Source organism: Canis aureus, chromosome 26 (genome assembly GCF_053574225.1).
Source record: "Canis aureus isolate CA01 chromosome 26, VMU_Caureus_v.1.0, whole genome shotgun sequence".
Taxonomy (NCBI): domain Eukaryota; kingdom Metazoa; phylum Chordata; class Mammalia; order Carnivora; family Canidae; genus Canis; species Canis aureus.
The window spans coordinates 26,035,889-26,061,041 of NC_135636.1; the positions used below are offsets into that span (position 1 = coordinate 26,035,889).

General features: G+C 46.5%; 1 protein-coding gene across 2 annotated transcripts; it reads left to right on the forward strand.

The window, feature by feature from the left end:
- The first annotated feature begins 1,889 nt into the window (after nucleotides 1–1,889).
- On the forward strand, nucleotides 1,890–24,578 carry C26H20orf96 (chromosome 26 C20orf96 homolog). 2 transcript variants are annotated; one of them, XM_077872599.1, is made up of 11 exons: nucleotides 1,890–3,127; nucleotides 3,429–3,477; nucleotides 4,018–4,141; nucleotides 13,302–13,414; nucleotides 17,582–17,740; nucleotides 20,146–20,245; nucleotides 21,192–21,349; nucleotides 21,429–21,530; nucleotides 21,689–21,775; nucleotides 22,577–22,695; nucleotides 24,196–24,578. In XM_077872599.1, exons 1-11 carry the CDS (start codon nucleotides 3,108–3,110, stop codon nucleotides 24,254–24,256), a joined length of 1,092 nt encoding a protein of 363 aa, XP_077728725.1. In that variant the 5' UTR covers nucleotides 1,890–3,107; the 3' UTR covers nucleotides 24,257–24,578. The 2 variants fall into 2 exon arrangements, with proteins under 2 accessions (XP_077728725.1, XP_077728727.1); XM_077872601.1 differs by lacking the exons at nucleotides 1,890–3,127; nucleotides 4,018–4,141 and having other exon boundaries at nucleotides 3,269–3,477.
- The last annotated feature ends 575 nt before the right edge of the window (nucleotides 24,579–25,153 follow it).

The following is a 25,153-nucleotide window of genomic DNA, read 5'->3' on the forward strand; positions in this document are numbered from 1 at the left end:
TTGCTCTTCTGTTCAGATCTTATACTTTTTCTTATCTTACTACACTAGCTAAAAGCTGTCATATAACCAACATATATTAGGCATTTTTGTTTTATTTCTGACTACAAAGAGATCTGTATTTTGAAAAGATTTGATCTGTGGATTGGGTTCTAGGTCCATCTGGAACTTTACTAATAACATCTTGTATTGTAAGGTTTTGTTGGTATGTGTATAGCCATTCCTTCCATCAATTCCATTTTTCGCAGCTCAAATTTTGCAGGTCCAAGATTTCTGTGTTCTTTTTTGGTTATTTTTGGCTTTATTTCTTGTTGATTATCACTGCCAGCAATTTTCCCTATGAGTTGGATAAAAGACTGAACATTTTAATTTATTTTTCAGTGACCTTTTTTTTTTAAAGAGTGAGTTTTCTGACTTTTTTTTTTAAAAAAGATTTTATTTATTTGATAGAGCACAAGCAGGTGGAACAGTAGGCAGAGGCAGAGGGAGAAGCAGACCCCCTGAGCAGGGAGCCTGATATGGGGCTCAATCCCAGGACCCTGGGATCGTGACCAGAGCCAAAGACAGACGCTTGACAGACTTAGCTACCCAGGTGCCCCTTCAGTGAATTTCTTTAAAAACTGTCAGCCATTCTCCTTAGCAGTGTTCTAGCAGTCAGACTGGCCTATTGTGGAGATCACAGAACCAGGGGCCAGGCAGGTACCCTCTGAGCAAATCAGTCCAGATGGGTACCAAGGCCATCTACAAAGGGGAGGCATGACTCATTTCTGGCAAATTACTGCCATAGAAGGATATCAGAATTGGTCAATTTGGCACCTTAGTCTACATTTTATTTATTTTAAAAAAGATTTTATTTATTCATGGGAGACAGAGAGAGAGAGAGGCAGAGACGCAGGCAGAGGGAGAAGCAGGCTCCATGCTGGGAGCCCTATGTGGGACTCCATCCCGGGACTTCAGGATCACACCCTGGGCGGAAGGCGGCACTAAATAGCTGAGCCACCCAGGGATCCCCCTAGTCTAGGTTTTAAATGACAGTCTTCTGGAATTGAATTTTTTTTGTTAAAGTATTTTATTTATCTATTTGAGAGAGAGTGCGCGAGAGCAAGCGAGTAGGGGGAGTGACACTGGGGGAAAGAAAGGAACAGGCAGGCTCCGGGCTGAATTCAGAGCCCAACACAGGGCTCTGTCTCATGACCCTGAGGTCATGACCTAAGCTGAAACCAAGAGTCAGATGCTCAACTTACTGAGCCACCCAGGCACCCCAGATTTGGACTTAAAAAAAAAAAACTCATTAGGAAACTCTGGAGGAGGCATGATTTGAGATGGATCTTGAAAGAAGTAGGTTTTGGAGAGCAAGAAAGGAAAAAAATCTGTGGGCCACATTTTGGTAGGCAAGTCTCTCTGTCCTGCAAGGTTGTAGTGTGGGTGTCAGAAGAAAGGGAGGTGTGTGTATGTGTGGGTGGTGGTCGTAAGTGGTATGATTCCAGATGTACTTTGAAAGTATTGCTGACAGACTTGATCTGGGATGAGGTGAATCAAAAGAGGAATCAAGGGTGACTCCAGGAAGAGGGCTGCCATTTTGAGTTGGAGGAAGAGTTGCATGTTAGAATTGCCTAATAAGGGATACCTGGGTGGCTTAGTGGTTGAGCATCTGCCTTCAGCTCAGGTTGTGATTCCAGGGTCCTGGGATCGAGTCCTGAATCAGGTTCCCCACAGGGAGCCTGCTTCTCCCTCTGCCTGTGTCTCTGTGTCTCTCATGAATAAAAATCTTTTTTTATTTTATTTATTCATGAGAGACACAGAGGCAGAGACACAGGCAGAGGGAGAAGCAGGCTCCATGGAAGGAGCCCTATGCGGGACTAGATCCCGGGACTCCAGGATCACACCCTGGGCTGAAGGCAGTTGCTCAACCACTGAGCCATCCAGGTGTCCCAGTAAATAAAAATCTTAAAAAAAAAAAAAAAAAAAATTCCCATTAGGCTCTCAAGTTGAGATGCTAAGTAGGTTGTTGGAAGTGTGTGGCTGGAATTCAGTGGAGAGGCTGGAGATACGAATCTGGGAGGCATCCAGGTAGAGATAGCATCCAAAGTCACAAGACTTGAAGGAAACATGAATGGAGTGTGAATGGAGAGAGAAGAGAGGGCTGGGACTGAACCTTGAGACACTCCAATAATAAAGGAAGAAGGGGATGAACCATCAAAGGAGAAGAGAAGAGATCAGGAAGCCACTCCAGAGCAGTTTTTAGGGCACCTAGTTTAGAAAGTGTTTCAAAGAGGGAGTGATCTGCTCTGTCAAATGCTGCAGGTAGGCCAGGTAAAACGACAGAGGAGTCACTGTGGCGTTTAGCAAAGCAGAGGGCACTGGTGGCATTGACAAGGGAAGTTTTAGTGGAGAGGTGGAGAACGAAAGCCTGACTAAAGAGGTGGAAAGGAGAGGGCAACAGTAGGTAAACCTTTCTGTGAATTGTGCTGTAAAGTGAAGTAGAAATTGCAGGGTAGTTAGATGCAAAGTGGTCACTTTTTAAAATCGAATAAAATATGTCGGTATACTGACGGGAATAATACATATGGGAATAATACAGGATGATGGGAGAAAACAGAATTGCTGGCGCGGTCTCTTAGACAAATGAAGAGAGTAGGCTTCAGTGCACAGTTGTAGGAATCGGGCTTAGGCAGTTTATACTGTCACAGGAGGGAGGCGATTAGGTGGGTAAGGAGGTGATGTGAAATGAGTGATGTGAAATTGAGTTTACTGATCCTCACGATTTTCTTAAGTGTTCTAGGAAGCAAAGTCATTAGCCAAGAATAAGGATGGAGAAGAAAGCGCTGGGGGTTTGATGAGAGGAGAAATATGACAATTCTTTAGGATGATGGGCAGGGCCAGCTGAAAGACTGGAGTAGGACTCGGAGAGGTTAGTCCCTCTAGGCACTCGGTAGCCTGCGTCCGTTTCCTTGGAGACGGAGAAGCGGGACTGGTCTCGCTGGGAAGCCTCAGCGGCCTGGGTTACCACGCGGTGCACGCTGAAACAAGAAAGTTGGAGACTCCGAGTAGAGAAGTATCGCAAGAGATCAGGGCCGCACGGACCCACGACTCTTCTTCCATTTTCCCCAATGGCGCGCGTCTTCCTGAAGTAGGTCGAGGCATCGAAGGGTCGCCGAGTGCGCATGCGTGTCCCCCTTCGCTGGGCCCGCGCGGCGGTCTCTAGACCCCGCCCTCTCCCTGCTGCCGTCCCGCCAGCCCCGCCCCTCCCTCGCCAGCCCCGCCCCTCCCTCGCCAGCCCCGCCCTCCCTCGCGCTCTCCCTGCCCCCACTAGCCCCCGTTCCTAGTGAACTGTGGTGTCTGTGGGTGTCCCACGCCTGTTTCACGCTTGCTGCTTACAGTCCCAGGGATTGGGAATGATGGAAGTTCTTTCCCGCCCCAACTCTTTCCAGACCCAACCACCCTGGGATTCGCTCCACAGTCTACAACTTCCAGATTCCGGTGAGTTGGGGAGGCCTTAGGAGGAGATGGGGGCTTGCTGACCCAGGAGCCTGGCCCTCAGTCCGCCACGGCCGGGACTGTCCCGGCCGATAGAACCTGGAGCCTTGAGTGCCAGGCCTGTGTGTCTCACACATTTGCCGTAGGACCCATGCCATGCCTCCAAACACCTTATCAGAATATGAGGGTATAATACACTGCTTCTTAGTCATCTCTGATTGCTCCTCTGGTTTCCCTTTGGGTCTTTTCCCTGCCTTGTGTTTCTCACAGCCTGGAATCCAGCTTAGTAAATTATGGCTGGCTGATAAAACAAGTGATAGCTAACATTTATGGAGCTCTTACCACATGCTTTACAAATATCATCTCTTGGAATTCTCCCATCAACCTGTGGAGGTAGGTTTTATAATTAGATCTAGTTTACAGATGTGAAAATTGAGGCTCAGACCTCAAAAGTCACTTGTTCAAGGCCACAGATATCTGTAAGGGGCGAAGCTAGGATTTGAACCCATCAGGCTATGTGACTGATTGTGTTGTATCTGGTAGGATTATGTTCCATGGCAGCGGTCCAAGCAGAAAACCAAGCCATCTACTACTACTCTGCCTCCAGTTCTACAAACCAGAGGCCACCAGAAAAGCACGACGAAGACTTTGACTAGCGTCCTGCCAGGTGGGCAGAGGCACTTGATGGGTGATAAGCAGATTGGGGACAGGATAAAGTGTATGGAAAGCGCTTCACCTTTGGTGACATCAATTATGTTAGACTAGGCTAATTGCTGTAACAAACAATCCCCAGGTTTCAGGTATTAGTACAGAAGCTTGTTTCTCATTTATGTCAAAGTACATTTGTGGATCTGCAGGGGAGGAAGTAATCTTTCTACATGATCATTCAGGGATCCAGGTTCCTTCAACCTTTATGGCTCTGACAGTTTGTAAGGTCTTGAAGTCCTCTGCTAGATACTTCTGCATTCAGCTGGTAGAAAGCAAAGAGAGAGAGGGCGTGTGTAAGAATATGGGTAGTTTTGTGGGCAATTTTTTTTCAGGGCTTAGACATGACAAGACATATATCACTCCCACTCATATTCCAGTGGCCATAACTCAGTCATATGACCACCCTTAACCAAAAGGGAAGATGAGAAACGTTGTCCTGCTATGTGTCCAAGAGGAAAGGAAACAGGGTTTTGTCAACTCAGGATAATCTCTGCCATGTTGTCATGTTGTCCAGGGGAGTTCTCAGGCCCTTGGCTCAGGCTGACACAGGTTCATATCTTGGCTGTTCTCTATCTTGGAAAGCCATTTCTCTCTTTGAGCTTTAGTTTTCTCATTTGTAGAATGAGGACCTGATAGAATTGTTGCAAGAATTAAATGAGATCTATGTAAAGCATTGTTGCTCTCAACCTTTTCAGACCCAATATTCCTTTTAATAACAAATACTTTGTAATATTTCTTTAGTATCTGAAATAAACTTCATAGAAAATATAACTGATCTATGTATATAATTAAAAAACTTAATATGCTTCCTTAAGTGTAAAGTAAAGGAAAAGTAAAGGAAGGTTACTTATAGTTAAATAACATATATTTCAGTATGAAATGCTCAGGATGAACTCTATTAGATGACAAAGTTTACCCACAGATGTGGAGTCATGTGTGGTGAATTTAACCACTGCAAATGCATACTGACTCGTGGTGGGATATCAGAGACTCAGATATCCAGAGGGATTTGTCATTGCAGTCATGATGGTGCATGACTGCAATGGTGCCCACCTCTTTTTTTAAAGATTTTATTTATTTATGAGAGACACACAGAGAGGAAGAGATATAGAGAAGCAGGCTCCATGCAGGGAGCCTGACGTGGGACTTGATCCAGGGACTCCGGGATCACGCCCTGAGCCAAAGGCAGACGCTCAACCGCTGAGCCACCCGGGCGTCCCTCTTGATAAAGTTCTAAACAGAACAAAGTATAATCTTCCCTTGATGGTAGCTGCTTTCTTGGAAAAGTCAGCATAGCCATAAAACCCTGTAAAATATTCTTTGTGTTTACATGTGAAAGAGTTAAGTTCTGGATCAGATCACTATAAATAAGATTTTTACCAATATCAGTATCTGTTAGGGCTTTGGAAAGTCATACAGGACTTAGGAGAATTCTGTGTTCTATGGGGCTGTCCTGTTCTGGGGGATATCTAGCATCTTTGGCCCCCACTGCCAGATGCCTTTTGGACCCCCAAAATTTGTGAGAACCACAAATCCTCCCTGCCAATGTATCTAAAACACCTCTGTCAGGGCAGCCCCGGTGGTGCAGCGGTTTAGCGCCGCCTGCGGCCCAGGGCGTGATCCTGGAGACCCTGGATCGAGTCCCACATCGGGCTCTCTGCATGGAGCCTGCTTCTCCCTCTGCCTGTGTCTCTGCCTCTCATTCTCTCTCTGTGTCTCTATGAATAAATAAATAAAATCTTAAAAAAAAAATTAAAACACCCCTGTCAAAACTCTTTGATGTAAAGTAAAGTACCCTTGGTAGTGACAGAATTTTTGTTTTAGGCTCTAGACCCTAGTCATACAGTATCTACAAGGAAACTCCTTTCTTTCACTGGGGAGGGAGTGAGGTATGTAACAGACACAACCATGGTAAGAACAAGAGCAATTAACATGTACCAAGCACTTACTTTGTGCCAGATACTATTCTCAGCACTTGACCCATATCACTTCATTTAATCTTCTCAACAACCCCGAGGTAGGTGCTGTTATTTCCACCTTCTCTTAGAGATGAGGCATGGACAGGTGTAACTTTGAAAGTCACATAGGTAGAAGGGGGCAGAGCCAGGCTGTGACAATTGGCAGTTTGGCTCCAAGAGGCACAATCTTTTTTTTTTTTTTTTTTTGTAAGAGTCGGGGGAAGGGGCACCTGGGTGGCTCAGCGGTTGAGCACCTGCCGTTGGCCCTGGGCGTGATTCCGGAGTCCCGGGATCCAGTCCCACATCAGACTCCCTGCATGGAGCCTGCTTCTCTCTCTTCCTGTGTCTCTGCCTCTCTCTATCTCTGTGTGTCTCTCATGAATGAATAAATAAATAAAATCTTTTAAATAAAAAAAAAAATAAGAGTCGGGGGAAGGGCCGAGAGAGAGGGAGGGAGAGAATCAAATGGGCTCCACACTGAATGTGGAGCCTGATACAGAGCTTGATCCCGATTCTGAGACCATGACCTGAGCTGAAATCAAGAGTGGATTGCTCAGCTGACTGAGCCACCCAGGCTCCCCTTGAGGATGCACAATATTAACCATGTATTTGTGGAGAGAGTATGGGTGCTAGAGAAACATGGACCTGAGTTGGTGTTCCAGTTTCCCTTCTTGCGAGTCCATTTAGGTTACTTGTCACAGCCCGGGTCCACAAGGATTCCTGCCTTTGTGCAAGTGAAATCATCTGTATAAATTATAATGATGAATATAGCTACTGCTTGCTGAGGACTTATTTTGTGTCAGGCTCTGTTGTAGAGGCTTCATTCATTCATTCATTCATTCACTCATTCATGTGTTCATTCAGCAGCTTTCATTTGCTGAGTACCCATGTGCCCAGCACTGGGCTAGCATTGTTGACTCATGGTAAAGGAATTTGGGTTTATGCCTGTGTAGAGTTCACAGATTGGGTTTCTAACTGTGTAGAGTTCACAGTGCTGACCTCAAACATGTAACTACACAAAACTTTAAATGCACTGGAGATAAATGGATAGAAGGAGGTCATCATTTCATTCATTCCTTATGACCTGGAGATGATATCACCATCTTACAGATGAAGGAACTGAAGCTTAGGTTGGTAACATGTCTTATGCAAAGTCATGCCCTTGAGGGCAGCTTTGTGTATTAAAAAAGATAAATCAGAGACGCCTGGGTTGCTCAGTGGTTGAGCCTCTGCCTTTAGCTCAGGTTGTGATCCTGGGGTCTTGGGATCAAGCTCTGCATTGGGCTTCCTACTCAATGGGGAGTCTGCTTCTCCCTCTACCCCTCACCCTGCTTATGTCCTTTCTCTCTCAAACAAATAAATTAAAAAACTTAAAAAATAAAGATAAATCAACTGATTCTGCCAAGATGGAGTAGCTCCATACCTTTTGGTCCTCCCTTTTACAACTGAAAAAAGCCCTGGACATAACACAATGAACAGAAGAGGACTCTGAAAACTGGAAAGAAGAAGGTGGACTGCCAGAGTGGTGAGCAGTCATCTGGCCTTTATACTACATTTCAACTGGTGACTATCTGCTAAAATGAAGATGAAGTAGGATCCAGAGTATTATTTAAAACATTGAGGATACAGGGGCAGCCCCGGTGGTTCAGCGGTTTAGTGCCTGCCTTTGGCCCAGGGTGTGATTCTGGAGACCCAGGATCGAGTCCCACGTCAGGCTCCCTACATGGAGCCTGCTTCTCCTTCTGCCTATGTCTCTGCCTCTCTCTCTGTGTGTCTCTCATGAATAAATAAATAAATTAAAAAAAATAAAACATTGAGGATACAATAAAAATCACTTGTCATACCAAAAATAAGGAAAATCACAGCGAGTGAGAGAAGACAGACACCAACATTGACATGATTCAGAATTATTTAACTGTTTTTATTTACAGATGACATGCCCATCTACATAGAGAATCTTAAAGAATTATTAAATTTAAAAGAAACTAGAATTAATGAGTTCATCAAGATTGCAGAATACAAGTACACAAAAATCAAGAACATTTTGAAAGTTTCTTTTTATCTATCTATCCATCTATCTATCTAGAGCAAGTGAGAGCTGAGGGAGGAGCAGAGGCTCTCTTCTTGAGAGAGAATCCCAAGGAGGCTCCACGCACCTAGTGCAGAGCCCCATGCAGGGCTTGATCTCGTGACTCAGATCATGACCTGAGCTGGAATCAAGAGTTGGACTCAGCCACCCAGGTGCCCCAATCACGTTTCTATGTGCTAACTGAATATGAGGAAAGCAAAATTAAAAATTCATTTTTAATCCAAAGAAATATATATATATATACATACACACACATATGTATATATATTAGATTTATTTATTTGACAGAGCACAAGCAGGGGGAGTGGTAGGCAGAGGGAGGAGGAGACTCCCCCAAAACAGGGAGCCCAATGTGGGGCTCGATCCCAGGACCCCAGGATCATGAGCTGAGCTGAAGGCAAATGCTTGACTGATTGAGCCACTCAGGTGCCCCTAAAATATATTTTTTAAAGATTTTATTTGTTTTTTTCAGGTAATCTCCACATGTAATGTGGGGCTCAAACTTAGAACCCTGAGATCAAGAGTTGCATGTTCCACTGATTGAGCCAGGCAGGTTCCCCAGAAAATGAAATATTTAGGTCTAAACTTAACAAAGCAAGTGTAGGACCTATATACTGAAAATTACTTAATACTAATGGAAGAAATCAAAGAACTAAATAAATGGGAAGACATACTATGTTCATAATTAGGACACTCAACATAGTAAAAATGCCAGTTCTCCCCGATTTGGTTTATAAGTTTAATGTAATTTCTGTCAAAATCCCAGCAAGTTGTTTTGTAGACAGACAGGTTTATTCTAAAATTTATATAGAAAAACAAGGCACTAGAATACATAAACTATTCTGAAAAATAAAAATAATGTGGGAAGAGTCACTTTACCTGATATTGAGACATATTATTATACCCAAAGTAATCAAGATAGCATAGTACTGGCAGAGAGATAGACAAATAGATCAATGGAGCAAGATAGAGAAACTAGAAATAGAGCCATACAAGTATGCCCAGCTGATTTTTGATAAGACTGTGAAAACAGTTCAGCAGAGGAAAAAAAAGCCTTTTCCAGAAATGGTGCTGGAGCAATTGAACATCCATAGGCAAGAGGAAGAACCTTGACTTGAGTTTCAGAACTTAGACAAAAATTATCTCTAAATATAAATGTAAGATGAAATAAAAATTAAATGTTCAATGTAAAACTGTAAAAACTTTGAGAGAAAAATATAGGAGAAAAAAGCCTTTGGGATCCATGGCCAAGTCAAGAGCTCTTAGACTTTCAACCAACAGCTTGATCCATAAAAGAGAAATGAAATAAATGGATAAATTGGACATCGTCAAAATCAAACACTTGTTCTGTGCAAGACCCTGTGAAGAGGATGAAAAGACAAGTTACAGACTTGGAGAAAATACTTGCAAACCACCTCTGATAAAAGACTTCTGTGTGAGACATATCTAGAACTCTCAAAACTCCATAATTTCTAACAATTGAATTGAAAAACAATTCAGTTAGGAAATGAGCAAAAGAGGGTTGCCTGGGTGGCTCAGTCAGTTAAGCATCTACCTTTGGCTCAGGCCGTGGTCCTAGGGCCATGAGATTGAGCCCTATGTGGGACTCCCTGCTCAGGGGGAAGTCAGCTTCCCCTTCTCCCTCTGCCCCTCCCCTGCTTGCAGGCTCTCTTTTTATCAAATAAATAAATAAAAAAATTAAAAAAATATTTTATTTATTCATTCATGAGAGACAGAGAGAGAGGCAGAGACACAGGGAGGAGAAGCAGGCTCCATGCAGGGAGCCTGACATGGGACTTGATCCCGGGTCTCCAAGATCACGCCCTGGACTGAAGGTGGCGCTAAACTGCTGAGCTCCCGGGGCTGCCCAATAAATCAAATCTTAAAAAAAAAAAAAAAGAAATGGGCAAAGGAGGGGTACCTGGGTGGTTCAGTTGGTCAAGGGTCCAGCTCTTGATTTGGGCTCAGGTCATGATCTCAAGATCATGGGATGGAGTCCTACCTCAGGCTCTGCTTAGTGCTGAGTGGGCTGGGGATTCTCTCTCTCCCCCTGCCCCTCCCTCCCGCTCACTGGTGTGCACTCAGCTCACTCTCTCCCAGAAATAAATAAATACATCTTAAAAAAAAAAAAAAAAGAAAATAGGCAAAAGACATGAAGGAGAGACGTTTCACTGAAGAGGATATCCAGATGGTAAATAAACACGTGAAAAGATGCTCAACATCATTACTCATTAGGGATATGCAAATTAAACCACAATAAGTTGTCACTACACATCTATCAGAATGTCTAAAATGAAAAATAGTGAATAACACCAAATACTGGCAAAGAGGAGAAACTTGATCATGCATGCATTGCTGGTGGGAATGTAAAATGGTGCAGCTGCTCTGGAAAAAAGTATGGCAATTTTTTTTGGAGAGAGAGAGCCTGTGCACACATGTGAGGTGGGGGAGGGGCAGAGGGAGAAAGAGAGAGGGAATCCAAAGCAGACTCCAGGCCCAGGACAGAGTCTGACCTGGGGCTTGATTTCATGACTTTGAGATTATGACCTGAGCCAAAATCAAGAGTCAGATGCTCAAGGGACTGAGCCATCCAGGCACCAGAATATGGCAGTTTCTAATGAAACTAATCTGCAGTTTTCATCATGATCCAACAATTGTACTCTTGGGCATTTATTCCAGTGAAATGAAGATTTATGGCACCAAAGCCAGAGCATGAATGTTTCATAGCAGCTTTATTTATAGTACTCCCAAACTGGAAGGAATCCAGAAGTCCATAATGGTTAAATAATTCCATACCATGGAATACTCTCCATTAATAAGAAGGAAAGAACTATTGGTATAGTCAATAACTTGGATGAATTCACAGAATTTTGCTGAGTGAAAAAAGCCATTATCAGAAGTTATATACTTTGTGGTTCCATTTATACAGCATTCTGGGAATGACAAAATTCTGGAAATGGAGATAGATTAATGATTGCCAGGGGTATGGACAAAGGTAGGGGGAGCATGGTTAGGGGAGGGAAGAGGATGTGACTATAAAAGGCAGCATGAAGGATGCTTATGTTGATGGAAATGTTCTGTATCTTGTTCATCCTAATGTCAGTGTCATGATTCTGATATTGCAGTTAGTTTTGCAAAATGCTATCATTGGGAGAGACTGGGTGAAAGATACATAGGATTTCTCTGTATTCTTTCTTTTTTAAAAAAGTTTTTTATTTAAATTCTAGTTAGTTAACATACAGTGCAGTAATGGTTTCAGGAATAAAATTCAGTGATTCGTCTCTGTATTATTTCTTAAAACTGCATGTACTTGAACTTATCCCAAAATAATAAGTTTAATTAAAAAAAAAGATAAATCAAGGCTACTATCACTAATGAAAATAAATAGTCATTATTAAAACTATAAATCTCTCTAAGTACTTAAGTTCAACTTACTAATCTTAAGATTTTTATAAACACTCCTAAGGGGGATTTTGGAACTTGGTTAATTAGGTTCCCCTAATCCTTTTAAGCCACATTTTAAAATTTAATATATTCATTTTTCATTTTCAAATAGTTCACTTGTCTGATTAACAAAAACCATTGAGGATTTAAATAATTCTTGTACATCTAATAAATAAACTTCTAGGCATGGATAATCTATGTTCTCTTAAAAGTTTTGGTAATTTATACATATTTAATAAGAATGTCTGGGATGCCTGAGTGGCTCAGTAGTTAAGCATCTGCCTTGGGCTCTTGGCGTGATCCCAAGGTTCGGGACTGAGTCCTGCATCGGGCTTCTTGAGGGGAGCCTATTTCTCCCTCTGCCTGTGTCTCTGCCTCTCTCTCTCTGCCTCTCATGAGTAAATAAATAACATATTAAAAAAAAAAGAATGTCTAAAACATTTAACTTAAATCTAAATAAAAATCTCATTTAAATTAGAACTATAGGGGAGCCTGGGTGGCTCAGTGGTTGAGTGTCTGCTTTTGGTTCAGGTCATAATCCTGGGTTCCTGGGATCGAGTCCCACATTGGGCTCCCCACAGAGAGCCTGCTTTTCTCTCTGCCTGTGTTCTGCCTCCTTCTTTGTGTCTCTCATGAATAAATAAATCTTAAAAAATTTAGAACTATAAAATTAATTTATTGATAATTCCATCTTTTAAACAATACAATTAAATACCTGATATATACAGGTAATTCATAACTGTAACACAAAATTATTTTAATTTACTTCATCATTTCAGTAGTTATTAGTAAAATTTTTCCAGGGTTAGCTATATTGATCCATTAAAGAAATAATATTTTCTGAAAAGTACTGTGTTGCACCTGGAGCAGGGATTTTGGTGGGAGTCAAGAATGCGGGCATAGTAGTCAGATGATTTGGGTGATTTGTTTTAGTCTAGGCCTGAGAAGAAGCAGAGGTTCTTAGAACATGCCCTCCAAATGCCTTATTCTGATCTGAACTATTTCCATATGTCCTTGTCTGGCAGGACCACAGCTTTTATAGGTGTTTCAGACAACTAGTTGGGAGTTTAGCACAGCTCCTGGGCCTTTGTGTGATGCTGTGGTTCTGATGCCAGTCCTCAGGTCATCAGTTATGACAGTGACCATTAGGAACGCATACTCAGCACTGAATGTGTCAGGGACTATTCCAAACACTTTAAGGTATAGTAACATCTTATTTAATCTTCAGGACAACCCTATGAGGTAGGCATGATGATGACTTCTGTTTTATAGGAGGGAAAACCTGAGGCACAGAGAGGTCATGTGATCTGCCCAAGCTCAAATGGCTGGTAGAAAGCAGAACCTGGGTTTGAACCCAGACTGTCTGGGTCATTACTTCTTGCCCTTGCTACTGGGCAGTCATATGGAAGTCCTTTGCATTTCTCTGTCCTTTATATCAAGGCCCAGAGTGGGGCCTGGGAGCTTATTGATTGATGTGAGTCCCATGCTCCACCTCACTGACATGTATTATAAGGTTGAGAGTGGGTGGGGTTGGGGCTTGGGCCATCACCTGGATGGTGCATTCCCTGGGACCAGACCCTAGGCCTGCCCGTACCCTCACTCCCTCTCTGCTCTTTCTCATGCCCTAGGGTTGTATTCCAAGCCCACCATGTTGATGACAAGCCAGCTGAGGAATCCACAAGAAAAGCACAGAGGGAAGTTGGACTCTGAGAAGGCACAGGCTAAAATTCAGCTAATGAGGGTATGAGCATCCTCCCCACCGGTGCTCGGACTCTGGGTAGGGATAGGAGGACAGGGGGACAGTGAGAGCAAACATGCACTGAACATGCAGTTTTGCAGTTGCCAGGCTTGACTCACTTTCTCTTCAGCAGTGCCGTGGGCATGCTTATCATCACCCCCCATTTTACAGGTGGGAAACTGAGGTGCAGGGAGATCAAAGACTTGTACCAGGTCACATGGCAAGAAAGTGATAGCACAAGGGATCAAAGCCGGTTAAGCTAGGTGTTTGCCTTTGTATTGAAGACCAGGAAAATGATCAGAATCACCTGTTTATTTTTTTAAAAGTTTATTTATTTATTCATGAGAGACACAGAGAGGCAGACATAGGCAGAGGGAGAAGCAGGCCCCCTGCGGGGATCCTGGAATCATGACCTGAGCCGAAGGCAGACACTCAACCACTGAGCCACCCAGGCATCCCCAGAATTGCTTTTTTATTTCACTGCATTGGGGACACAATCTGGTGGCTTGTTCATTTGAAATTTTTTAATAAATTAACCTTTTGTGGAAAACTGCACCTTGGAGCAAAGCTCAGAGGCTCACTATTACATTTTTCACATCATCCAATACAGCTTTAGATAATTCGTGTTCCCACATCTATTGCTTTCTTATGGCTTCTGAACAATGTTTCAAAGTATTTGAAATGACTAAAAGGGGAGGAGTCTTTTGTGTCCCTAGCAGAAAGTAGAATATTAAATACATAAATGCTATAAAATATTGGAGAAGAATTTGTACTTTCTTCAAGAAAGTTTTTTTTTTTTTTTTTTAACTTATTCAGAGGCAGAGAGAGAGAGGCAGACAGAGAGGCAGAGACACAGGCAGAGGGAGAAGCAGGCTCCATGCAGGGAGCCCTGTGTGGGACTTGATCCCAGGTCTCCAGGATCACACCCCAGGCTGCAAGCGGTGCTAAACCGCTGCGCCACCAGGGCTGCCCTTCAAGAAAGTTTTTAAGAGCTCAGTGAACAATGACTACTATATAAGAAATAAGAAAGAATGTATTTGCTTTGAAACCTTTCTTCCCTTTAACCTCCAGTTTTGCGGAATGGTTCAGAGGCGGCCCAGCGTTCTTAAAGGAGGAACTTGTATGTCTGGTGTTATTTTTATCCTGACTTTAGAACTTGGACAGTTTAGCTCTGCAGCCTGGGCTCCCAACCAATTCCTAATGTTGTCTCTTGTGATCATTCATTCATTTAGTCAATAAATATTTATTGAATACCTACTATGTACCAGACTATGTTCTAAGTGTGAGGATTCACCAGTGATGTGGCCTCTGACCTTAGGGAGCTCACATTCGACTTTGAGAGACAGATGGTAAATAAGACAAATAAGTATATAATATGTGCCATGATGCTAAGAGCAATGAAGAAAGGTAAAGGTAAGATTAGAGGCTAGAGAGGCACAGAGGAAGGGTGGCTGTGACTGTTTTAGGCAGGGTGGTCAGAGAAGGCTGCTTAAGAGGTGACATCTGAGGGAGGAATGTTCCAGACAGAGGAACCGCAAATACAAAGGTCCTGAGGTTGGTGTGTCTAGAGCAGGAGACGAGGAAAGATGGTGGGTTTGAGGGTATGGGTGATGACTTGTTTGCAGCTCTGTAGTCCAAGATAGAGCTTTATGCTTCTATGCTGAGTAAGGCAGTAAGACCATGGAGGATTCTGAGTAGATCAGGGATGTGATATGACCTAGGTTTTCACAGGAGTCCTTGGTTTGCTGCTGCTGTGTGGAGAATGGGCTGTGGAGACAAGGGGGAAACAGGAAGGGAGAAGAAACTACTCATTTGGTTTGCTTTTAGAGTTGGAACAGGATCCTGACTCTGCCCTTTAGTCTCAGCACAATTACTTATTCAATCTGCAGCTATTGAGGGAGTGCCTACTATGTGAGGGGCACCACGCCAGGGGTTGGGGACACAGCTGTGAACACGGCACTCAGAATTGGTGCTGTTATGGAGCTTACACTGTAGTGGGGGGACCAATAATAAATGTATTAAAAAACCCCAAAGAATATTTACTCATCAGTTTATTCAACCCATACTAATGGAGCTCCAGGCACCATCCTATGTGCTGTGTCCTACCTCTGTGACAGAACACCTAGTGCCCCTGCCCTCTTGGCCGTTACATTCTAGTTGGGGAGACAGGTAAGAAATAAGAAAATGAAGAAAATAAGATAATAAGAAAAATATATAATAACAAATTGGGGCTAAGGGTCAGGAGGGAAACAAAGCAGGGTTTCTGCACTAAATCTGGTGGTCAGGGAAGATCCATTTCTAGAGCAGAGGTCATTAATTCTACAGTTTATCCAAATCCCCGGGGGTGTGTGCTAAGGATACAGATTCCTGGCGCCAGCCCCAGAGAGATTGGCTCCGTGGCCTTCTGTGTAACAGGGCTAATAATAGTGCCAAGTGAAGTAGTTTATGTGAAGTGCTGAGCATAGTTTTGGGCACATAGTACACACTCTGTATGTTTGCAGTATTACTCTTTTTTTTCAAGGATTTTATTTATTCATTTGACAGAGAGAAGAGAGAAAGAGAGAGAGGGAGAGCTCAAGCAGGGGAGCAGCAAGGAGAAGGAGAGGGAGAAGCAGGCTCTCCGCTGAGCAGGGAGCCCAATGTGGGGCTCAATCCCCGGACCCTGGGATCAGGACCTGATCCAAAGGCAGACACTTAACCAACTGAGCCACCCAGGGGCCCCTGCACTATTACTCTTATTATATGAGGAATATGGGAGCTGAGCACCAGGAAGGGGTGGCTTCTAGTGAAGACAGAGAAATGAGGAAGAACAGAGGAATAAAGAGAGCACATAGGTCTGATGGTGGTGGAGCACTAGAGCCAGTTAGAACAGTATCAGCTCCAGTTCCTGAGTGCACCTGAGCGTGCCAGGCACCGCCACTAAGTGGCTTGATTGTGAATATTATCTCATTTGTTTTTTTTTCAGCTTCTCTAGGAAGCGAGTGTTAGCTTCCTAACCTTTAGAACGAGTATAGCAGGGTTCTGGGGGCTAACTCATTTGCCCAGGTTCCCTGAGGGAGTAAGTGGCAGAGCTGGTATTTGAACTAAGTCTAGGACTAACATCCAAATCTTTTTTTTTTTTTTAAAGATTTATTTATTTATTTATGATAGACAGACAGAGAGAGAGAGAGGCAGAGACACAGGAGGAGGGAGAAGCAGGCTCCATGCTGGGAGCCCGATGTGGGACTTGATCCCGGGACTCCAGGATTGCGCCCTGGGCCGAAGGCAGGCGCCAAACCACTGAGCCACCCAGGGACCCCCTCTAACATCCAAATCTGAATCACCACAAGGTTCAGCCAAACCTTGCCACTTTAAGCTCACTTGCTTCTTTGTCTTGATGTGGTGGGAAGGCAGACATTGGGAGTCAGAAGTCTGGCTTTCCAATTCCGGTGCCGTTACGTACAGGCTGTGTGACTTTAGGCAAGTCACTTAACCTCTCTGAGCCTCCATTTAGCAATAAAATAGAGGAGTTAGTAAACATAGGACCTTTGGATAAACTGATATCATGTGCCATGTGCCAAGTGAGGCACAGTGACCAACACATAGTAGGCCCTCAACAATTCTTGTTATTACTGTAGATTTGGGTACCTGCTGGAGGTGACCTGGGGCAAGCCCCTTAACCTCTCAGCCCCCTCCTTTCCACTGGGTGATGTACGAAATGAGAGAATACTCATTCACCCCAGCTGCCTGATGAGCAATGGTAGCGATTATCATCCATTTTGCTTCCCCTGCTTCTCCAGACGTGGCCCATCACCTCTGCCTCTTTCTGACCTACCTGGGGTGTTTTTTAACTATGGTTACTACTATATTTTTTTGATTCTCAGAGGCCAGTGATAATAAGGTGCAGCTTTATCTTATTTCCCACGAACAAATTTTGTCAATTAGATTGTGGCATGCCACCAGTTGTAAGAGGCGTCCACCTCTGAGATGTAAAATTAGGGGGAAATGGACGTTTCAGAACGGATGAAATAGATCGGGTGCTGTGACCCACAGACAATGGGGCCGCATTTACCAGTGGAGACCACAAGGGGGCGTGCGTGCGGCGGGAGCGAAGCGGTCCCTGGGCTCAGGCAGGCTCCGGCCGCCCCGCGCAGCACCGCCTCCCAGCCTTGCCCTCCTCTCCGCCTGCAGACGTTGCTCAGGAACCGGCGAACCTCACTCCAGGAGCTCCGCAGCCATGAGGTCTTCCTCACCAAGCTCAACTGGGAGCTGATCAAGTCCATCCAGGACATGGAGGAGAGCTCGGCCCAGAAAGTGCGCGCGATGCTGCAGCAGCAGGACAGCCTTGCGGTGAGGTTCAACCGCCTCCGCCCCACCGACCTTGGCCTCCGCCCAATGCACCTCCGTCCTGCCCACGGCGCCGTCCCCTTGAGCGCTCGGGCGCCCTCTCCCGGCCGGTTGCACAAGCTGCTAACACCCTCTGGAAGATGCATCTCTCACACACTTCTCCCCACCTACTTGGGCTTTGGAACCTTACCGAGTTGGGGGCTTATCCCAACGCCAGCATTTATTGGCTGGGGCACTTCGAGTTAGCCTCTGAGCTCTGTAAAATAGAGCACAAAGCACTTATCCTAAAGGGGGTGTTGTAACTACAACCACCACCAGCAGTACTCACACAGTGTAACGTAAGTGTTCTGTTCGTATCCATATAAATCCTTATAACAACCCCATGGGGTGGGGATTATTATCTTTATCTTGCATAGGAAAAAACAGAAACGCAGATAGGCTGGATAACTAGCTCAAGGTCACCCTAGCTCGCTCACCTAGCAAGGGTCAGAACTGGGCCTTGAACACAGGCTGTTGGCACCAGGATAGCCTCCTTCAGCCAGTGGTGGTGCTTATGGTCTACAGGGGGAGCAACTTTCTGGAGATCCTAGGGAGCACCCTCTGCCTCTTCTGGGATACCCTTGGGAAAGCTGCCAGAACAGAGCTAGAGTCACAGAAAATGATTTCATGGAGAATTAATGCCCCCTGGCTGCAGTCTGCCCAAGCAGAAGAGGGACTGAGCTCCCTGGAACCTGTGAGATGAAGACAAAATAGGTCTTGGGGACTCAATCTGCTCAGGCAGCCATAGCAAAACACCATAGACCCATGTGGCTTAGACATAGAAAGTTATTTTTCATAGTTCTGGAGGCTGGAAGTCTAAGTTCAAGGCAGGGTGGAGGTCTGGTGAGGCCTCTCTCCTTGGGGTGCAGATGGCTGCCTTCTCTCTGTGTTCTCATATGGCCTTTCCTCTTTGCTCACATGGAGTGTGTTCTGGTGTCTCTTCCTCTTCTCATAATCTTATCAGATTCTGCACCCTTTTGACTCCCTTAATTACCTGACTAAAGGCCCTGTTTCTATGTACAGTCATGTTGGGGGTTAGGGCTTCAACATATGGGTTTGGGGGTACACAATTCAGTCTATAACACAGGTCAAGGACTGCAGTCATTCAGCCCTGGGGAACTTAGAATATTCTCCAAACTTAGACAAAGTCATTGTTGATCTTCTGGCTTCAATCCATTAATACATTTTTTGTTCATCCTGAGTGCTTCCTATGGGCCCTTGGGAAACAGTGATCAGTGGGACACCTTGTATACATTAAGCTCTCATTCTAGTGGGGTCACAGGCAGTGAGAAAGCCGTTTGTGTGTCCTGCTCTGAGGATGGGGGATCTGGGGACCTGAGTGGGGCTTCTCACCCAGACACAGGAGGGTCACTTTCCTGGAGAAAGTGATGCGTGGGTTGAAACCTGCAGAAGTAGGTGCTAGTTGGTAGAGAGCAGGAGAGTTCTAGGCAGAGGAAATGGGTGCACAGGGCCTGTGGAGAGAAGGAGCATAGCTAGCTCAAAGAGCCACATGTTGGCTCAGGCCAGCTGGGGGAGGGCTTTGTCAGCTAAGGTAAGGAGATTGTATCTTATTTACAGGGCAGAAGGGAACCCCTAGAGGGTTTTAAATAAGAGAGGGATGAGGCCAGCTTTTTTTTTTTTTTTTTTTTTTTTTTAAGAACGATCATCCTGACTGGAGTGGAGCATAGATCAGAGGAGAATCGTTAGGGGTACCCCCAATAGTTAGGGGTAGCTATTGTAGTATTTGAGGCAGGAGGTGAAGAGAACTTAATAAGATAGTGGCCATGGGGATGGAGAGAAGGACATGGTTTTTTTTTTTAAGATTTTATTTATTTATTCATGAGAGAGACACACACACAGAGAGAGAGGCAGAGACACAGGCAGAGGGAGAAGTAAGAGAGAGAGAGAGAGAGAGGCAGAGACACAGGCAGAGGGAGAAGCAGGCTCCATGCAGGGAGCCTGACGTGGGACTCTGTCCCAGGTCTCCAGGATCAGGCCCTGGGCTGAAGGCGGTGCTAAACTGCTGAGCCACCCGGGCTGCCCAAAGGACATGGTTTTGAGGGCTGTAGAGGGTTAAATCCATTGCACATGGTGACATTTAGAAGGAGTAGGGGAGTGGGGACTGCTGCCTGGTTTTGGGCCAGTGCCTGAGTGCAGTAGAGCCACTGGCTGCAATGGGTTGTAGGAGAGGGTCCAGTCTGGAGTGACTGAGCTGGCCTCCAGTCGGGTTGCTGGGTCAGGGAGTGGATTTGGATCTGGGGAAGTGCCACGTCCCTTGGGAGCCAAGGAAGTGCCACGTCCCTTGGGAGCCCATGCTTGGGCAGCACCAGGAGAGGTTGCGGGGCGAGCTGACCTTGCCACTCCCACAGACTGTCATCGACATCTTGGAGTACTTGAACAAGAAGAAGCTGCAGAAGCTCAGGTGTGAACTTAAGGAGTGGGAAGAGAAGGAGGAGTCCAAGATGAAGCGTAAGAATCCCCGGGGTGAATTCCTTGATCCTCTCCCTGACTCTGGGGAAGTCAGCAGGGCATTCGTCTTGCACCTACCTTTTGGAAACCATTGGGCCCAGCATCTCCCCTCTTAGGCAGAGCTAATAGCTTACTTCTTGAGCTACTTCTTGGTCCACTGAAGCTTTGTATGGATGGGCACACTCTCAGCTGTTGCAACTACCCATGAGGCAGGGACTGTTCACCCATTTTACAGATGTGAAAGCTGAACCTAGAGGAAGTGTGGTAGCCTGCTAAAGGTCTTAACAGCCGGGAGCCAGAATCCAGGCCCAGCCTGCCTCTGCTTCCTGCCATGGTCTCTCTGGGAGTCAGTGGCTGGGCCAGGTCCCAGGTCTCTGGCCTCTATTGTGCTGAGCCTGTGGTTTTTTCCCTGGAGCAGACTGAATGCCTTCCAAGGGGAGGGGTGGTGTGTCAGCCAGCCTCAGACCCCGGGGACACCCCCCCATGGAGGGAGTCAATACAGACTTTGTCTCAGTGGTCACCTCAAGGAAGTCAGTGTCGCCCCATCTCCCTGGGTTTGTTGGGCTTGGGAGCGTGTGCCTGAGGAGACAGGCCCAGGGAGGGATAGTCTTGGTTAGGCACACAATAAGTCAGCAGGCTTCCTTCGTAGAGCCTGATGCAGGACTCGATCCCAGGACTCTGAGATCATGACCTAAGCTGAAGGCATACCAACCACTGAGCCACCCATGTGCCCCTAGTCTAGTGATCTTGCCCTGGTTTAGTTTCTCTTTCCTACCCAGTGTTGCCTCTTCTCCTGCGGGGGGTAAAGGAGTCTAGGGACTTAGCTTTGTGTGTGAGCTTGCTTCAACCAGACCCCAGTCCATTGGCCAAGGAGAGCTTTGCCTCTGGGATCTCCTGGGAGGGGTCCCTGAGGGAGGATCCTGCCTCCTGTCCCTGACCTCTGCAGACCTGGCGCAGCAGGTGGAACAGCTGAACGCCAAGATTGAGAACACCTACAAGGAGGTGAACTTCCTGAGCACGTACATGGACCACGAGTATCCTATCAAGTCGGTCCAGATTGCCAACCTTACGCGCCAGTTGCAGCAGATAAAGGACAGCCAGCAGGTAGGAGAGTTCCTGGCCCTGCCCCGCTGGCCCATCCTGGACACAGGCCTGGCAGCTCACACCCTCCTGTGGCCCCTAGGATGAGCTGGATGAACTTAATGAGATGCGCAGAATGGTCCTGGAGTATTTGTCTAATCAGATTCAGAAGAAGAAGAAAAAACTCCTGAAAGCTCTGGTGGTAGTGAGTAGCCAGCTGCTGTGGTGGGTGTCCGAGTGTCACTGCAAACCTGCTTCCTTTCCTGTCCTCCGCCTCCTTCCCCCGTGTGCCCCACTAGTCTCTACTGGGCTCTGCTGCCCAGCAAGAGGCACATGGGGGCCAGACCTCTTCTCCCTTTGTAGAAAAGCCAGCAGCCCCACCAGGAGGCTCTTCTGAAGAAGACTCGGGACAGCCAGTACATGCTCAAGTGCACGGACAAGTTCAGAGAAGTGAGTGGGCATGGAAGGTGACGGTCTCTTTGTGAAGGAGCAGAAGGGTGGGGAGGGCCCCGGGCTCTGTGGGAGTCAGGCTTGTCCTGATCTGGTGCTTGGGAGGTCTCCACCTCTGGTGCTGGCCTCCCTCCTTGCTAGTGCTGTTACTGTCCATTGCCATTCATCTGAGAAGGAGGTTGGCGCAGGTCCAGGCCTTGCCTCATTGACCAGCATCACTGGTGACGACCCGTTAGCAACATTGCCAGGCATTGCCAGCTCACCTATCATTTCACTGTCATTACCACTCCCTATCTTTGCCCCTTAATTCTGGCCACTGAGCATCACTCGTTAGCTGTTAGCCGTCAGCCGTGTTAATGAACTTCACTGTCACCCCCCTTTTCGCATTCATTTTCATTACCATCCTCCATCCACTGTCCGCGTGAGTGGCCTTCACCATCTCTGCCAGCCCCCATTCATTCTCATCACCAGGTACTAATCCCCTCTGCCACCTGTCTCCATGCTCTGAGATCTTGCCATTTTCAGCACCATCAGACGTTGGCCCTACTTGCAAGCAGCCTTGTGCTGCATGGAGGGGCAGAGCCCAGGAGGCCCTGTGATGAAAGTTTGGGCATTGTCAATATAGAGATGCTTTCTCTTTTTACTATTATTATGAAAAAATTCAAATATACAGACAGCAGAGAGCCCAGGAAGCTGTGCCATTTCCCTAGATGTCCTTCCTCCTCATCGGTTTACCCTCTTCTCCCTTCTGTTGGGGGACGTTGGGCTTCTCACTTTTCCCTGCTATGCTTCTCCCCTCAGTTTATCCACCAGTTTGAGGAGGAGATACCCATATTGAAGGCCCAGGTGGAGCAGCTCCAGGTCCAAGTCCAGGAGCCCCGAGAGATCATATTTGCGGATGTTCTGCTTCGGAGACCCAAGTATGTGATCTCTTTTTGGAGATGCTTCTTAAACCCGCTATGCTGTGTCCTTGAAGTCACTCTCTGGTCCCCGGGAAGGTAGCCTGGTGTAGAAGGCAGAACCCTGGACGGGGGGACCTGGATCTCACTTGGGTCTCACCTTGGCTCTGCTGCTGACCATGGGGCAGATGTGACCTTTCCCATCTCTGGGCCTTCATGTCCTGTTAGTATACAGGAAGATGAGTCACATAATCGTTTTGGACTCTTCTGGTTCCCAGATTCCACATTTCCACCAAGTGGGTGGACCCCTAAGCTCCTGGGTTGTTCAAGAAATTGGAGTTGAGTAGGGTGGTTGGCTCTAGGGAAGAATGGCCTGGAAGATACTCCATGAGGAGAGAAGGATGTTTTCTCTGCGTGACTGGCTCCTGGGCCCCCGAGGAAGAACTTCCTTCCTTCCAAAGCCAGTTCTCTGGCCGCCTTTCTTGGATCAGGCTCTTTGTGGCAGAGCTTGGGGATCCCACTAGGCCAGGCCTCTCCATGATGGTATCCGGGACCTCAGAAGATAGATACTGGCTAGAGATGAAAGTTTGGGCATTGTCGATATAGAGATACTTTATCTTTTTACTATTATTATGAAAAATTTCAAATATACAGACAGCAGAGAGAATATTTTGATGCTTACTCGGTTGCCCGTGCCAAATTAGGAGTTGTTATATTTTTGCCATATTGGCTTCATCTTCGTTCCTTCATTTTTTCTTGTGAGGTACTGTAAATTGCAGACATCCTAACATTTCATGCCTATGTACCTCCATGTGTGTCAGGAGAGTATGGAAACCATGAGAGTGGATGAGAGCTTGGGACAAGGTAGAGAGAGCCTGTGGCCTCCTAAGTGTGCTAGTCCCTGAGATGGGGGATATATTGCAAGTGGGAACCCCTTGCTCTTGCCCTTTATGTGCAAGAAGGATACCCGTCAGGTACTGAGCACTTTTCCTATGTCAGCACAGCCCCACTTAGTCTGCCTGCCAAAGACTGAGGTTGGAATTATTGATTATTGTCCCCCTTTGACCAATGAGGAAACTGAGGCTGCTCTGGGTTCCGGCACACAGTGAGTGCTCATTACACAGGTGCCGACCGAAGGAGTGGGGCTCAGAGAGCTGTAGAATGAATGCTCAAGGTGACACCCACCCAGGTGTCCGAGCTGATCATTCTGACTGTAGAGAGAGCGCTCGTTGTGAGAGGCCCCTGCATTTCAGAGCTCAGTTACTGCTCCTTCTTGACCCTAGACCTCTGTAGGGGAACATTAGTCATGCCAAACCCATTCCTTTTTCATTTTTGGTGTGTGTGTGCGTGCACACCCACATGCACACTTGGGTTGCAAGGTCACAGGTCTTTGGGGATGGGGCTCCCCAACTAAGTACAGGTGTTGTGGAGAACAGGATTTCCCTAAGGGTGTGTTCCCCTACTCTGCAACTCTGGCACCCTTGCTTGGCGTCTCATATCCTCTTTGCTCTTCCTTACCAGGTGCACCCCAGACATGGATGTCATCCTCAACATCCCAGTGGAAGAGCTGCTGCCCTTCTAGATGTTGGGGCCTTGGGCCAGCCTTCCTTCTCTGCTCTTTTCCCCATACCCATAGCATTGAATTGTCTCCTTCCATGACCACTTGCCCACTCAGACCCTAGTGTGCTCTCCCTCCCTTCCTTCTCTCCCTCCCTCCCCCTTTTCCCTCCTTCTTTCCTTCCTCCCTCCCTCTTTCCCTCCCTCTCTTCCTCTACCTTTCCTCCTTTCTCTCTGGTTGGTGCTGCTGCCTGGGCCAGGTGGGCATCCCCAGTCAAGTCTGCCACTCCTTTTTACCAATAAAGCTGGATTTGTATTTGCTCTTTTGCTTGGAGATTTCCAGCTCAGCTCTGGGCCACAGAACTTCTCGAGAAGTGCTGAGTGAACCCCACCCCCCCCCACCCCCCACCCCCCCCCCACCCCCCCCCCACCCCCCCCCCCCCCCCGCCGCCTTCTGACCTGGCTCTGGGCTGCTCTGTCCCTGGTGCAGTGGGAGCCCAGCTTCCCTCCTGATTTGTGCTCAGACCTGTTGAGCCAGTGCCAGGGCAGTGCAAATGCCAAAGGCCCGGCCATCTTGGCCTCACTTGGGACAACTCTGAAAGGCCTGTTCTGGCTCCAGAACTCTCTGTCTACAATTGTCCTTGGGCCTGCAGGGCAGCTTGACTTCTCCCTCTTCCCAATCCTGCCCCCCCTGCAGTTGATTCCTAGTTGCTTGGTAATAAACATCCTGCACCTTACACTCTGCCCCAGAGGGGGCTTCCCCAGGGACCCAGACTGCTGTAATCCTCTGGTTGTCCACCAATCCACTCTGTGTAAGAGTGACTTTTGGTTACAAGCTACAGAACACCTAATCAGATTGTCCTAAACAATAGAGGGCTCAGGTAAATAAATGTTCTAAGTGAGGCGAGGCTTTATCCAGAAA

Excerpts from the sequence above, each read along its gene's own strand:
- C26H20orf96 (XM_077872599.1), top strand. The coding sequence starts at position 3,108 with ATGGCGCGCGTCTTCCTGAA. Across the intron at positions 3,128-3,428 it reads ATGGCGCGCGTCTTCCTGAA|ACCCAACCACCCTGGGATTC; the intron begins GTAGGTCGAGGC and ends AACTCTTTCCAG. Across the intron at positions 17,741-20,145 it reads AGCAGCAGGACAGCCTTGCG|ACTGTCATCGACATCTTGGA; the intron begins GTGAGGTTCAAC and ends CCACTCCCACAG.